Raw genomic sequence first — 14,460 nt, 5'->3', positions numbered from 1 at the left:
CTATGAAGAGACAACAGCAGCAGGCAGCGCAGGCTGCCGGCCAGGGGCCTGGCCCCCCGGGAGGGGTGACGAGGGCCCCGGGAACACAGGATGCTGCCTGGGACAGACTCCAGACGAGGAGCCGGCAAGACGCAACTTCCGGAAGGCAGCAGCCTCGTTCTGCTCCATGTCAAGGGACTGGACCGCAGAGAACGAGAGAAACAGACGTACAGCATTAAGAGGGCAAGACAGACGGACAGGCACAGAGAGAGCTCGGCATGGAGACACAGAGAGACAGAAGGACAGTGGGACAGCAGGCGGCCTCCCCGGCCCCCGTTCCCCTCCCACACCCGGGTCTCCTGAATTAGCTCTGTTCCTCGTAAGTTCCATGTTTCTGTCTGGGTCAGTTCAAGTAGATTCTGACACTTAAAAACCAAATTTAACTAACACATCGATAAGAGTAGCAAAAAGGTACAGACCCAAGAAAACAGACACCTAGGTCCACGCAAAGTCCTGCACACCAACACTCACCGCGGCACGACTCACAGCAGCCAGAACAGGCCCACCACCTGACAACCGGGTACACGGATGTGACCAAAGGAATATTACTCAGCAGTACAAAGGAATGAGCCACTGATATGCTTACCAATGAGAAAAACTATCAGGGCAGTGGTGCTGACAGAGGGGAGCTGACGCAGAACAGCTCCTCTTACTTGATTTCGTGCATGTGGCAGAACTAACACGTGACAACAGGGACAAAAGGAAAAAGGAGAGAGAGAATCAGACTGGTGCTTGTCTCCGGACTGGCTGGGAAGGGTCATGGGTGATGCCAGGCTCGCAGGGGTTGGGTCACACAGGGACACGTGTGCTTCAAAATTCATTGATTTAAACCTACGATCTGTCCACGTCATCCCAACCATGTACACAAGTCAATTCCAAATGGACTGCAGCTCTGAACATGAAAGTAAAACAGAGCTTGGAGGCGAACACATCTTCATGGCCTTGGCATAACTAGGACACAAACCAACCACACAGTTAAAAGAAAAAAGACAAACAGAACTGCATCAAAATTAACACTATTCGTTCATCAGCAGAATGAAGAGTGTGTGGAAGCACAAGCCACACAATGGGAGACGTTCAAAAATCCAAGACAAGATTCAGATCCACAACATGTAAAGAGTTCTATGCGTCATTAAGGCAACCCAAGGGAAAATCGGACAGAAGACTTGGACAGACACCTCACAGGAGGATTTCCAAACGGCTCACGAACACAGCAGCGTATTTCTCAACTCGACCAGCCGTTGGGGAAACGCAAATTAAAGCACACCGCGAGACTGCCAGCACCCACCAGAGCTCTGGCCCCTGCTGGGGGGCGTGGCCCGGGACTCCCGGCGCGGGGGCAGTGTGGCCGCGTCCAGTGAGGCTGAACACGCGCCACTGGCCCGGCAACTCCCTCCCCAGGCGCCGCACCATGAAACATGGGCTAGAATGTTTGGAATGGCCACGTCAGGAAGCTGTCCAAATGCCCGTCAACAATACAACGGCTGAGTAAGTGGCCAGACACTCCGCCCTTGGGACACGATGCAGCCACGAGAGCAAGACACCGACACCACGTGTGACCATGTGGACGAGCTTCATGCAAACCAGAATGAGACTGTCTGCTGTGTGAGTGATTCACATGCGGAACTGAGTGAGCCCAGGGGCTCAGTCAGGGGACAGTCACCTTTGGGTGACTCCAGGGGGCCAGGGGCCACGGTGGGGGGGGCTGGCAGTATTATCCCTGGACTTGGGGCTCAGTGTGTGAGCCGCACACCCCGGGTCCGAGGACTTTCAGTAACTACGTTACCCCTCAATTAAACATGAAATAGTCACACAACTGGACTTAAAATGGCAGCGTGACTGGAAAAGCAGAATCGCACAGTGTTTCTAGACACAGGCAGACTGCGGCAGGAGTACAACCGCACAGGTTTCCCTATGAATTACACAGAAAAAGTAATGCTGCCATCGGCAGGAAGCAGCGCAGAGGACTCTCTCTTGGAGCCTGAACGGACGGCATCAGGCCGCGTCTACAGGCTCAGAGTCTTGTGAAAACCACGCGAGGGCAGAGCGGGAGAGAGCTGGTGAGGATGAGCAGGAAGGGTCTAGAGAAAGTGGGGGAGGAGGTGGCAGGGGAACTGGGGCACCTCCTGTCCAGACCCGGTCAGAAGTCCAGGAAGGCCAGCAGAGGCCGGGCGACCGCGGCTCAGGGCGTGAGCGAACAGCAGGACGCGCCGGGGAGGCAGTGCGCAGTGAGCGCCCGGCCCGGCCCGCAGGAACTGGGCCCCGCCGCCCGGGTGCAACCCCAAAGACGGGCTTTTCCCAGCAAGGGAGTCTCACTGAAGCTGCGCGGGAAATGCGTGGGAACGTGGGAAATTAATTTAAAAAGATATAAAGCCAACCTAAATACACGCGCGCTCCCTCCTCTGGGTGCAGCCGGCACCGAACTGCCGAGACCGTGTGTTAGGGCTAACCCCAGACACGAGCCGGCGCTGCAGTGCAGCCTGAGGGACAGACGCCGCCTCGTTACGCAGCAGGAACCCGCGGCCCAGACGTCCAGGCACACCCGGCCCCCTGGTTTAATCCCCACAATCGCCGGGGGGGGGGGGCAGGTACCCCACCCCACCTCCCGGGGGAGACACCCAGCCTCGCGGCCCAGGCCTGGGGCGCCTCGCACGTACTCAGTTTCGCCAGCAGCTCCCTGAGGGTCTGCAGCCACAGGTGGAGCAGCTGCTCGTCGGCACAGCAGAAGGTCACCTGCGCCCGCCTCCAGCGGTGCCTCCGGGCCCTCCTCACACGATGCACTGCGCGGAGAGAACACGTGTGGGCTGGGCGCCCCGCGCCGCAGCGAGCCCCAGGCCCGCCCCCCGAAAATGCCCCGAGGGTCCCTCTTCTTCTGACTGGTTAGTAACTTCCCAAGTACACAGGAAAAGGATCCTACTTCTCAATTCTTTTAAGTCATGTAAAAAAAAAACCAAGAAAAAAAGATGAACAAAACACTAAACAAAAGTAGAACTTAAAAAAAAAGATACAAGGAAGTTTCCATAAAGATAAACCAAGGACCCAACAAGTTTGTTAAACAAGTCACCGCGAAGCCCCCTTCCCCGTCACCTGCACGGGGTCACTGACGAGCATCTAGGCCCCATCACCTGTGAAGGCGTAAGGCTTTTCCATCTTCTGCCACTTCCCGCTGCTGTAGTGCTTCCCGTTAACGTCGGTTTCCTCCACGGTGATGATCTCGGAGATGGGCACAGAGCACGCATCTGCAAAGACACCACACCCTCGTGTCAGGCGGGTCACAGAGTCCACACCAGCACGAGCACGGCGACTCCAAAGTGCCTGGATGTTCTGCTTTGAGAATCTCACTAGAAATCCAAAAGGAAGAGGGAAGGTTAGGTGCAATTTTAAAACTCAGAGCTAAGTAAGTTTGGGAAACTCAGCGTTACCAGAAGACGGGCTATTGTGTCCACAGTCACCAAGTGTAGGCTGCGACTTTCCCAGGCCAGCTGTGCTGAATTTGGGGAAAGACGCCAGTAAGAGTCTGGCTCAGAAATCAAGTGTGAAAGAGGCATGTAACAGACCTGGGGACGACCAGGACCCGGGGCCCCTGCGTGTGCACGGCTCACGCCAGGGCAGGGCGGGGGTGGCAGGGGGTCTGGGAAGGCCTGAGTGGGTCCAAACACCCGATCAGATACAGGAGGAGAGAGGGGAGTCTTGCGTGGACCTAGGGATGACGGCACAGGGCATCCTCTGCTACAGGAAACCAGGAGGTCAGCTCCACCGAGAGCCGCAGGACGGGGACAGCCCTCACGGCAGGACGCCGGCAGTCAGGCCTCCAGGTCAAGCTGGACATAAACGCAGCCATGGGAAACATGGGACGACAGCTTGGAGCTGAGGCGGGGGCTGGAGAGAACTCCCCGAGGTGAACAGACTACCTTCCTTGGCCCACCGGAGAGCCCGGTGGAGTCGGCGCCTGCTTTTACGCGGGACAGCCTAGCTCGCGGTCAGGCCCCAGGTTGGCTGCGAAACCTGCAATACGGTAAAGTTCTGTATTTTTAACAGCAGAACAGAAAAATAAATGTTGCCGTAACACTTGAGGTAACCTTACATCATCTTTAAAGTCGTTGCCTATGGAAACCAACTTATGAGAACCCCCTCTGAGGGCCTGGAAGGCTGAGAGCAGGGCCATCCCACCCCCGCCCCCCTACTCGACGTGCTGGGGAGGGGCGAGGAGGAGGAGGAGTCGGCCTCAAAGGGTGAGTGGGCGGGGCTGCCAGGGCCCCACCCTCAGGCACGCCTGTCCTGGTAGAGCCTCAGGCCCAGGTCTGCACCCACCCCCGCTGATTCTCCCCTCCCTCAGGCCCGCTACCCAAGCAGCCGGCTGCTGCCCCTTTGTCTCGCCCCTTCTCCCTGTGGTCAGCGTGGACGCAGGATAGCCCCGGGTTCAGCGGGGCACCTGGACACCCACACGCCAGCTCTGGGACCCTGGACAGAGACCTGAAGGAGGCATGGCCAGTGGCCAGAGGCTGCGGGAGAGAAGCAGGGGACCAGGGGAGGGCGATCGGAAACGGGGTTGGGGGGCCCAGGGAGGGGACGTGATGACATCGCAGGTGGAAGGCGTGGAGTGGAGGGCAGTCCGACCCTCCTCCATCAGACACCACTGTCCGCTGGGCCTCAACTTCAGACCACACGTGGGGCCGGTCGCGTTGAAAACGTGAAGATCAGGGTGAGGAGGGCTCCAGCAGGAAACGCTGGTAACGGCGGTGGCTTCCTTCCTGCCTCCCGGGGGCTCCCGCCCGCTGACCCGAGGCCACATTCCTGCTCTAGGCCACTTGGAGCTTCCTCATCTCGGTGTTCCACCCTAGTCTGCAAAACCTTCATCTCTAGTTAGGAGGCACCAGGAGTCCGAGCGAGTCACTGAGAAGCTCTGAATGACGCAGACTGTCCCACTAAGAGAGGCTGCAAATTAGCCATCTCTAGTCCCACTAATTCAGCCTGACCCGAAGAATCAATCACAGGCCACAGTGGAGGCCCTGACACCGGCTGAGGGGAAATGACACACGGCCTGTTGTCATCCCACATGTGCCGGACGGGGAGGCGCCCAAGCACAGGAGCGCGCCTCGCGTGGCCCCCCAAGCACCACGCTCGTGAACGGGGGGCAGGCCCTGGGGGAGGAGCTCACCAGGAGCCGTGGTGGGGCTTCGGGGCCACTCCCACCCTCTGCGTGTTATTAGCTTCTCTCCAGCTCTGCCTGCAGTTTGCACCAGCTTGCAGAGCATCTGAGATCAGGTCAAAAGGAAAGGTCTTCTGTAAAATACCGTGCCACAAGGTGAGGGGCAGCAGGGGTCTCAGAGAAAGACATACGGAATCTGGCAGGTGGACAAGTCCACGCCGGCCACATATTGGGACAGAACTCCCAGAGCTCGCACTGGCCACCTCACAGCCTGGCTGCCTTGTCCCGCGGCAGCCGACCCCTCCCCAGGGGCAGTGCCCCACCTGGTGTGGGCCAGTGTCTGCACACAGACGGCACCCCCTTGCTGACCCAGCTGCTTCCACCGTGGCTGGAGCCCCCGTGGGCCCTAACTATCCATCTGTGCACTGATCATGGCCCCACCGTGGAGGGCTCAGCGGCCAAGGCTTCGGGTGTCACTTCTCTCCTTATAAAGTAACAACCCAAACCCCTCTGAAGCAAACTTCTGAGTGAAACTTGCTTCTGGAACAGACAGCACCCCTGAGGGAGAGGAGGACACCGAAAGCCTCAGCTCCCCAGGCGTTTCCCAGCACCAGGGCTTCTCCCCACCGGCCCCTCCTTGTGGTGCGGCCATCCTGGGTGCCGCAGGATTTGGGCAGCATCCCTGGGCTCCAGCCACGAATGCTGGGGGCGCCTACCCCCACACTGCCAGAGGTTGGCCAGTGTCTCCCGAAGGCAACGTCCCTGATTGAGAACCAGGGCCTCATGAGGTGTGTTTAGCAACCCTTCTTTAAACAGAAAGCAGGGAAGCAAACCACGGCCAGCCCCGGGGACACGGGACCGGCTGACGTGGCTGTCCTGCTCCCCCGGAACACTCCCACATCACAGACCCCAGGAGTGTCCCCGGAGAGCGTGTGTGTCCCACACCCGGCCTTCTAAACCCACACCCGTCTTCTCCGCTCCTCGCCCCTCCTGCACCCCGGCCTGGTGAAGGCAGCTCTGTCCACGCGCTCCTGCGCCCACAAGCCAGGCCCCTCCCTGACTCCTCCCTGTCCCCGGGCGGCAGCCCGCTTTGCTGCTGGGGTTCACCCCCCACCAAGCGCCTTAGACACAAATGTGAACCTGGCTCCGTCCTACCCGGAACTTTCCGTGGCTCCCCGGCCGCTCAGCGTGCAGGTTAATTCAACACCCCAGGCCGGGAGTGTGGCGCCCGTCCACCTTCCTGGCAAAGCCTGTGGGGAAGGGGGTGGCCGCCCGGCCCCAGCACGTGCAGCATGTAGGGCCGCTGCTGGGCCTGATCGCATGCCGATCCCAGCGCCTGCACCTGCCGTGATAAACATTAAAACAAAACAACTGTCGGGATAATCAGCCACCACGTGTGCCCACAGCAGAGCTCGAAGATTTTCAACCAAAGTTCAGCAAATCATAGAACATCCCTGTAGGAACGGCACAGCTCTACCGGCAGCATTTGTAAGGTCTACTACCCTAAAGTACTAAACCAAACGACCTTTCTGGGGCAATTTTTTAACATTCCTGAGATGGAAAAGGGCATGCAACTGGGGCAACAGCCACCCCGGGACCAGACCTGGTGACGGTGGCCGACCCCCACTAGGAGCCAGTCCTCCCGTGCTCCCCCCCCGGGGTCCCCACGGCCACCCTGAGTGGGCACTGAGCCAGGGGAAGATGACTGCGCCCCCCCAAACCTCCCTTCATGCTTGGGCAGCGTCACACAAAAGGTGGAGACCCCCAGGCCCCCCACACCCCGGTAGAAGCCAGGGCCCGAGCCCGGGGCGGTGGAAGCGGCAGCAGCCGGGCTCTGGGTGCTGATTCAGTGACGCCTCCCAGGCCAGCAGGGCCCCCGTGCTGCGCCCACGGAGGGTCTCCAGCTTGAAAGCCAAGCCACCGTGGGGTCACCTAATGAGGTGAGAGAACAACAAACGCACCGAACGTCCTGAGTGCCGCTGGTACCAAGCCTGGCTCCTCCTGCCAGACGCGCAGCGAGCCGGGGAGCCGAGGTCTGCTGCGGGGACGGCTCGCTCGCGAGGCAGCCACGCGAGGGGACGGAGAGCCTCAGGTGCCCCAGGCAATGCAGGGGCGTTGGTGCGGGGAGCGTGGGGACAGGGGCGGGGAGGTGCCTTGTCGTCATGCACAGGTGTGCCCAGGCTGCAGGCTCTGCACGTGCCCAAACGGGGCCCTGGCGCCACCTGAGGGGGCAGTTTTCGGCCCTATGATGCCCAGAGGTCACCACGCAGGCCCAGTGGAGGGTCGGTGGGCCTGTGCGGGCTCCGCCAGCCCAGCTGACTCCAAGTGCACTGGAAAACAGCTCGGGCAAGCAGCTCGCTGCTGGGCCCGTGCCGGGGGGAGGACGCGCAGGCCTTAGCGCGAGCTGAACTAGTGGGGGCAGGTGCAGCGGATCTGACTCAGCACTTGCTGTCTCACCGGCTGATCCCCCGCCCGTCTGCCGGCAGGCCCACACCCCTGGGGCTCTGCGTGCGCACGTGCGTGTGAGTGTTGTAGACGTGTGTGCAGACGTGTGCGTGTGTGGCTAGGGAAGGCAGGGGACCCAGGACACACTCGGGCTTCAGCTGGACCCACTGGCCCAGCTCTGACCACCACACCTCCTCACCCTCAGGCCTCCTCCCCTGGGCTCACCGTACACCCTCGAGAGCCAGCTGTGACAGACGTTCCACAGAAGCACCGAGAAAACCAACCCACGGCCAGATGGCTTGGACACAACTTCCACGAAAATCCTGTCCCATCTTCTCAAACTCATTAGGTCCCAAGAATTTGTTGCCACACCTGTGACCTATGGGCATCACTGAAGGTTTAACCGCAGGCAGCATGGTCCTCACTGGACATATATTCCACAAGCACACCCTTGGGGACACTGACTCTGTGCCTCCGGCAGCAACTCTTGCTGGTACCTGGAGGGGATGCTTACAACCTGCGGGACAGGTAGACGAGGCCCTGAGGATGCGCATCCTGTCGGAGGCTGAAGGGTCTTGGACATTTAAGAGAACAAACTCCTCCCGCCAGCAAACAGCTCGCTCGGTGCCAGGGTCCAGCGGGCAGCGCCCGGCGCACTCCACACACTGGTGCCTGGTCCTCCCGCCGGGCACGGGCGCTGGGCCCCCTGCAGACCACGGGGACCCTGAAAGCATCCATCCCAGGCATCTGTGTCCTCATCCCAACGTGGTTTCAGTTATTTTTGGTCTTGAAAAGGCCCAATTTATAACCCCACAGAAGCAAATTGTTTTGTTACCCCCTACGGATATTGCGAAGTTTGAGAAACAGCCGTTTAGGAAGAGATGTTCATAAAACAAAGAACTAAAGAGATGCTATTTATTACTGATGACAAGACTGCCCTTCCTGGGACAGCAGGCGTTGGCTCCCGAGTGACGGGAAGTGTTGAAAAGGAAAACGGTGGACGGACAGAAAAAACCATCTGTGTCGAGAGTAAAATCGAGTCCTGAGGGCAACGCTGTTGCACCCGGCGTGTTTGCGGTGAGGAGGCCGCGGGGTCCCGGGGCCATGTCCCGAGGGGGCCACAGCCACGTGGTAAAAATGCGTGGCGGGGGAGGGGACAGCGCAGGGGTGGAGCCCATGCTCAGCCTGCAAGAGGTCCTGGGCTCAGTCCCTAGCCCCTCGGTTAAATAAGTACATAAGTTAACCAAATTACCTACCCCCCCCAAAAAAAACTTAGAAAAAAGAAAAGAACGCTGTAATAAATGCAGTGTCTGCTGGAGGTGCTTCCCCCTTTTGTCCACCCCTAACTGGGTATTAAACTGCATTCGGTACGATATTAAAGTTTAGGACACGTGTGATGAAAGTATAATTTAGGACAATTTTTTTTAAGTTTAGAATTGAAATTTTAAGTAGAATCAGCTTTTGCCGTGCTGCAGACACTGAGCAAACTCAAAATAAAAACAAATACGGAAGAGGCAAACTTTCAATACAATGAGAAAACATTTGATACTCGCTTGGTATTTTTATTTTATACTGTTAAACATCTCAAAAACCTAATCTCTAGATGTGACTCTCATTTTGGTCATTTTTAATCATTGATAAATAAATTCTACCATTGATCTGACACATCACCAATTCCAAAAGCAGCAAAGAATGAACTTACAAGGTTTTACGGGAATCTGTGACCCACAAATGACTTGCCAGGGATGTAAAGTAAGTTCTAACCACACACGCACACGGGGCCACCTCTGTCCCCCCGTCAAGACACACGAGTTCCCACCTGCTGCTCCTGCCTCTGGAAGTGGTCTGTCTGCACACCTGGTACCTCGCCCCCAGCACACACCAGACACACACACACACGGCCACCTGACTCGCGCAGGGTCCCCTGCTTCTCAGCGCATACACCATCACCTGGCTGGGGCCGCCGGGCCCTCCTCCCTCACCCGTGAGTCGGCCTGGCCTGCAGACGCTTTTCTGCCTCCTACTTGGTGGCAGCTCCCGAGGGCGACTCTGCCTGTTCTGTTCAGAGCTGTGTGTGTCCCCCTCCCAGTCCTGGTCTCCGTGTCCCGCTTCTCCGCACGGCTTCGCTGGCTTCCCCTGGAGGCGTGTTGGTAACGGCAGCAGCGGCGGGCACCCGTGAGGGCATCCTCGTGCCAAGTGCATAAGCGCCCGTAACCCTCCCGACAACCCGGAAGGCGCATGTCAGGACCCCTGCTTGACGCATGGGCTTCTAGAAGGCTTTACAGATCCTCATCTGACTGATGCTCAGGTCACAGAACTCGTCCAGGCCAGGGACAGGAAGTGCCATGGGCAGGGCGGGCTTTCGGCAAATCTATCAAATAATGTTTCCTGTCCTCACGCAGAGGTTAAAGAGAGCCTGCCCCACCGTCCCCACCGGCCACATCCACGCCAGCACAGCCCTCCCAGGCTGTTACACGACATCACGTCTGGGGGCAAAGCCGAGCTGCAACTTTCCAGACCCAACTCTGCAGATGCATGTGGGGCTGAAGGCAAACGTTGCTCCGTGGGGGCTAAGCCTGGCCTGTGTCCCCAGGTGTCCCCTGCGAGTGCCAGCAGACCTTCTGGAACGCCCTGCTGTGCTGGGGTCCCCTCCTTATCACTGTCAACACCCGCTTCACTGTGTTTTTGTGTTTTGTTTTTTTTCAGTGATATAGAGCTTTATCTGCCACATGGTAACTACTTTGAAAATTAGGTCCCATCATTAAAATTTAGGGCCACAGTATCTAATGTTCTGTTTTCTTTTTGAGTTATAGTCAGTTTACAATGTTGTGGCAGTGTCTGGTGTACAGCACAGTTTTTCAGTCGTACATAAACATATATATGTTCATTTTCGCTGTGAGCTACCACAAGATCTTGAATATATTTCCCTGTGCTGTACTCACTTCACTTTGAAAACCAGAGTCAGGTAGCGCATGCTGGCGTCATGCGACAACCCACACACCCAAGAGTCAAATTACAGTCACTTAGTGACCATGTGGCCACACTGCCCGGAGCCTGGAGACACAGTGTCCCCAGGAGGCCCTGACCGAGGGGCTCAGCACCAGCGGGGGTGGGGGCAGCGTGGCCCGCATCCAGGAGACGAGGCTTTCGGACGCGATCCGGGAGGAGGGGCGCTGTCACACATGCAGGCCCCCGATAGGGGGAGAGGGGGCCCACAGGCCTGGCTGGTTGCAGAGACTCCTATGCGCCAGCTACGGCCCTGTCCCCAAGGGTGGCCCTCCATGGCCCGCTGGGACAGGTGCACCTACACCCCTCCTGGACAGACGAGCAAACGGGGCCCCGAGGGGTAAGGGGTGGAGCGAGGACAGACCCCAGCAGGTGTGGCTGGTAACTGGCTGGGTGACCCGGGTCCAACCTGCGCCCCCCACCCTGCCAGGACCCACCTCCTCACCCATCACCTGGGCGCCTCCACGCAAGGCCTGATTCAAGAACTGCAGGGGCTGGGTTCTGTGACACCACATCATCACCGACTTCAGAACAGGAGGCCGAGGAGAGGGCAGGCTTACATGGCCTCCAAAGCAGGGAAGAATGTGGATTTCCAGCAAGAACAAAGCCTCCTGAGAACACACATGTAAGTGGGGAGTCCAGCCCCTCTCAAGCACTACATACATCCTCCTGCAGCGTAAATGCCACGGAGAGGACTTCTCCACTCCTAGAAACGAGCCTGAGACCCTGCCACCAACGTGAACAGACCCTGGCCTCACAGGGCCCGCCGCAGACACAGCCTGTGATCACAGGTCACGCCTGCACCAGGTCCTCGCAGGGACCGACAGACGGACACTGTGTGAGCACCCTGTGCGTGCCTACCCACCCCCTGGACGTTTCTAGAGCGTTTTCAGTCTGTTTCAGTTTCATTTTCAGTCAAAGTAGGCAAATCTGGAAGACAGCCACTTCTCAGGCCCCCCTACCAAACCCAGGTAAATCCCACTGACTTTTTTCCTATAGAAAAAATTGTCTTCTAACTCCACAGAAATGGGAAATTGGTCCTAGAGTTTGACGTTTTAAGGTTGTGTTCTCAAAGCTCCAGCCGGTGGTGGGCGGGGGGCACAGGCCACAGGAACCACGGGCTGTGGGACCCCGAGGGCCCCCCCGTCCCCCGCCCACCCAAAGGCCCCAGGCCTGATCACGGGACCCAGGCATGTTCACTCAGGGATGCGCCACAAGTTTGGATCTTTATGTGAAATCTCCCGACTTAGTGTTGGCTACAACTTTAAAAGGAAAAATAAAACTCACTTGGCAAGTCAGACAAAAAAATAACCGTGGCCAAATTTCGCCCGAGGACCACCCATTGGCAGCCCCCGGGAGGACAAGCGGGGGTTACTGACCACACGGATCCCAGGTGAGACGGCGGCACCCTCATCACAGTCGCCTCACCAGGTCCAGCCCGACACAAGGAGTTTAAAATGAACTCAGACCCCGTCCCTGGACGCACACCGGCGCGGCTCCCCGCGGTTCTGCGAGCTCTGGGAGGCGGCGAGGCGGCCACACCAGGCCACCTGTCTGTGAGAACAGCGAGTCCTACGCACTCACCCACAGCAGACGCCGCTTCTACGGGAAAAATCATTGTTTCTCTTGAATGTTCTATTTTTATAATGAAATTTCCATTTATTAAGTATTTCTTATTGGTTTGTTTGAACAATGCAATAATTTCAAACAAAACTCTAAGTGTATCCCAGCTATTCCCAGCCCCAAAGTTCACGACGCTCAGAGGAGGTGCCTGTCAACTGCAATTTATTGCTACTTGACCCAATAAAATGTGACCTTCGACCCCTGTCTGCACACCAGCAGCAGCCACCATGATGTCACCAGGACGCTAGCCTGGGAGGGAGCCTGGTGTGCCTGCCCGGCACGCTGCAAGAGCCTGTCCGTCTGTCTGTCCACCTCGGAGGCTCCCGGCAGACGCCCAAGGGTGTGTACTTGAGGAACCCTCCCGACAGCCCCCCAACTCGGACCACCCTCCTCACCCTCTTCTGACCCAGGGTCAAGCCCGGCTCGCCAGCCCACCTTCTGCCACTCCAGCAGCCCTGACTGCTGACCAGGAGCGAGAGAGGACCCAGAGCAGAAGCGGAGGCTGGAAACCTAGCATTTCTGTGTGCAGGGACCTTCTCTACCACACGGGAAGATGTGAGAGTTAAAGGATTCTCACCCAGAGGGCGCCTGGGCCGGATCCACACGTTAGCTGACCTTAGAACTTGCCGGGGCACGCGACAGTAACGTCTTCTGCTGTGACTCGGCTGCACGGGTGAAGTGTCCTCAGGGGTCATCCTGCCCTTGAGACCCTCCATCCCCTTCGGCTTAAGAAGCTCCAGAGAGTGGGGAGTGCCACCATGTGTCCTCGCCAGCCCAGGACGGCAAAGCCCGAGGAGAGAGGCCTAGGACTGCCACGAAGGAGCAGGCTCGGGCATTTAGAGGAAGACCCAGAACCGGGGGGAGGCGGGACAGCATCGGGCTCCTTTCTTAGAAAAAGCAGACAGTTGAGCTGTCTTGAGTCAGGTTTACGTAGGAAGAGAGGTGGGGTGGGGGAGGCTGGGGGGCAAGCCAGGGTCCCACCAGGAACCCCAAGCTCTCAAGAGTCTCTGTGGGCAGAATCAGTGTCCAGCTCAGCTGAGTCTACTTTTGAACCTTTCTAGACAATTCCAGGCACAAAACCTTTGGAATCCTTCTGCCTTAAAATATTCCAAGATGCACTTTTCTCTTACAGGCTATTCAGTGATCAGACAGAGCGTGGGTTTACGTTGAACTTTGAAACAAGTGAGTCACAGAGGCTTCCTTACGAGTAACCATGACAAAGCCCAGGCCCTGTGCCCACGCTGTCCGCCAGCCTCCACTCGCTGGCCCAGCGTTACCGAGGGGCCGACACGCTCCAGACAGGGAGGTGGTGCACGGCCAGAAACCCCTGCCCTCTGGTGACTAACAGTCGGACGTGGGGAGACATCCGACAAATAAAGTTGACATAAATGTTTAATCAAGCTATCCAGAGTCATAAATGCTACAGAAAAGGCTGTGAAGCAGGCTCACAGGCTGGGGGTTGGAGGGGCCTGGGAATCTCAGTGAGGAGCCGTGCAAAGGCCCTGGGGCACAGCATCCATGTGGAGCAGAACAGGAGGAGGCTGCGGGACTGGAGCAGAGTGAGTGGGGAAGTATCACAGAGGTGGTGCGGGGTTTGCAGGGCTTGACGCCCCCATGGCAGATGACCACGGCAGACCCAGAGGCCACGCGAGGCCTCCGCGGGAGCAGCAGTCATGGGTCCCTGTCCCATCTGCCGGTCTCCCATGGATGCTCGGGGGGCCCGGGGACTGCAGCGCAGGGGGCCCTGGCCAGGGAGGAGTGGCTCCGTGCGCTCACTGCCTCGGACACTAATCTAAGACGCTTCTCGGGGCGTGGGCGCCTTTGCCGAATTGTTGGGTGACGAGTGGACAGAACGAGAGGTCAGGAGTGTGTTTCAGGGGACCTGGACTCCTGGTGGATGTAAGTCTAAAGCTCGGGCCCTCAGACCCTCTTCCATGGAACATTCTCCATCAGGCCACCCGGGGTCCCCGTGCATCGGAGCAGACCTGCTGCAGGCCTGGCACCTTCCACCTGGGGCCCCGAGAGGCCGCAAAGACCTGGGGGCTGATGGCTAGGGGGCTGGAGACGGGGCCCTGGGAGGGATGCAGCCTCTGTGCTCTGGATGGAGGCCCAGGAATCAGTGCCCTGCACGAATCACCCTTTGTGGCCTCACGGAATGCGCACAATGTGGCGTCCCAAGGACGGCTTCTCGAGGCGTG

The 14,460-nt window shown here is 58.3% G+C and overlaps 1 protein-coding gene across 1 annotated transcript in view; it reads right to left on the bottom strand.

Moving 5' to 3' along the window:
• CERK (ceramide kinase) overlaps window positions 1-14,460 on the bottom strand; it is a 39,631-nt gene that overhangs the window by 16,064 nt on the left and 9,107 nt on the right. Inside the window, exons 2-3 of the mRNA XM_064491356.1 lie at window positions 3,165-3,278; window positions 2,697-2,819 (exon numbers count right to left, since the gene is read on the bottom strand). Of these exons, the coding sequence (XP_064347426.1) occupies window positions 2,697-2,819; window positions 3,165-3,278 (237 nt within the window). The remainder of the gene's footprint in view (window positions 1-2,696; window positions 2,820-3,164; window positions 3,279-14,460) is intronic.

This window comes from Camelus dromedarius, chromosome 11 (assembly GCF_036321535.1).
Source record: "Camelus dromedarius isolate mCamDro1 chromosome 11, mCamDro1.pat, whole genome shotgun sequence".
Classification (NCBI taxonomy): Eukaryota; Metazoa; Chordata; class Mammalia; order Artiodactyla; family Camelidae; genus Camelus; species Camelus dromedarius.
This window is presented reverse-complemented; position numbering and strand designations above follow the sequence as displayed.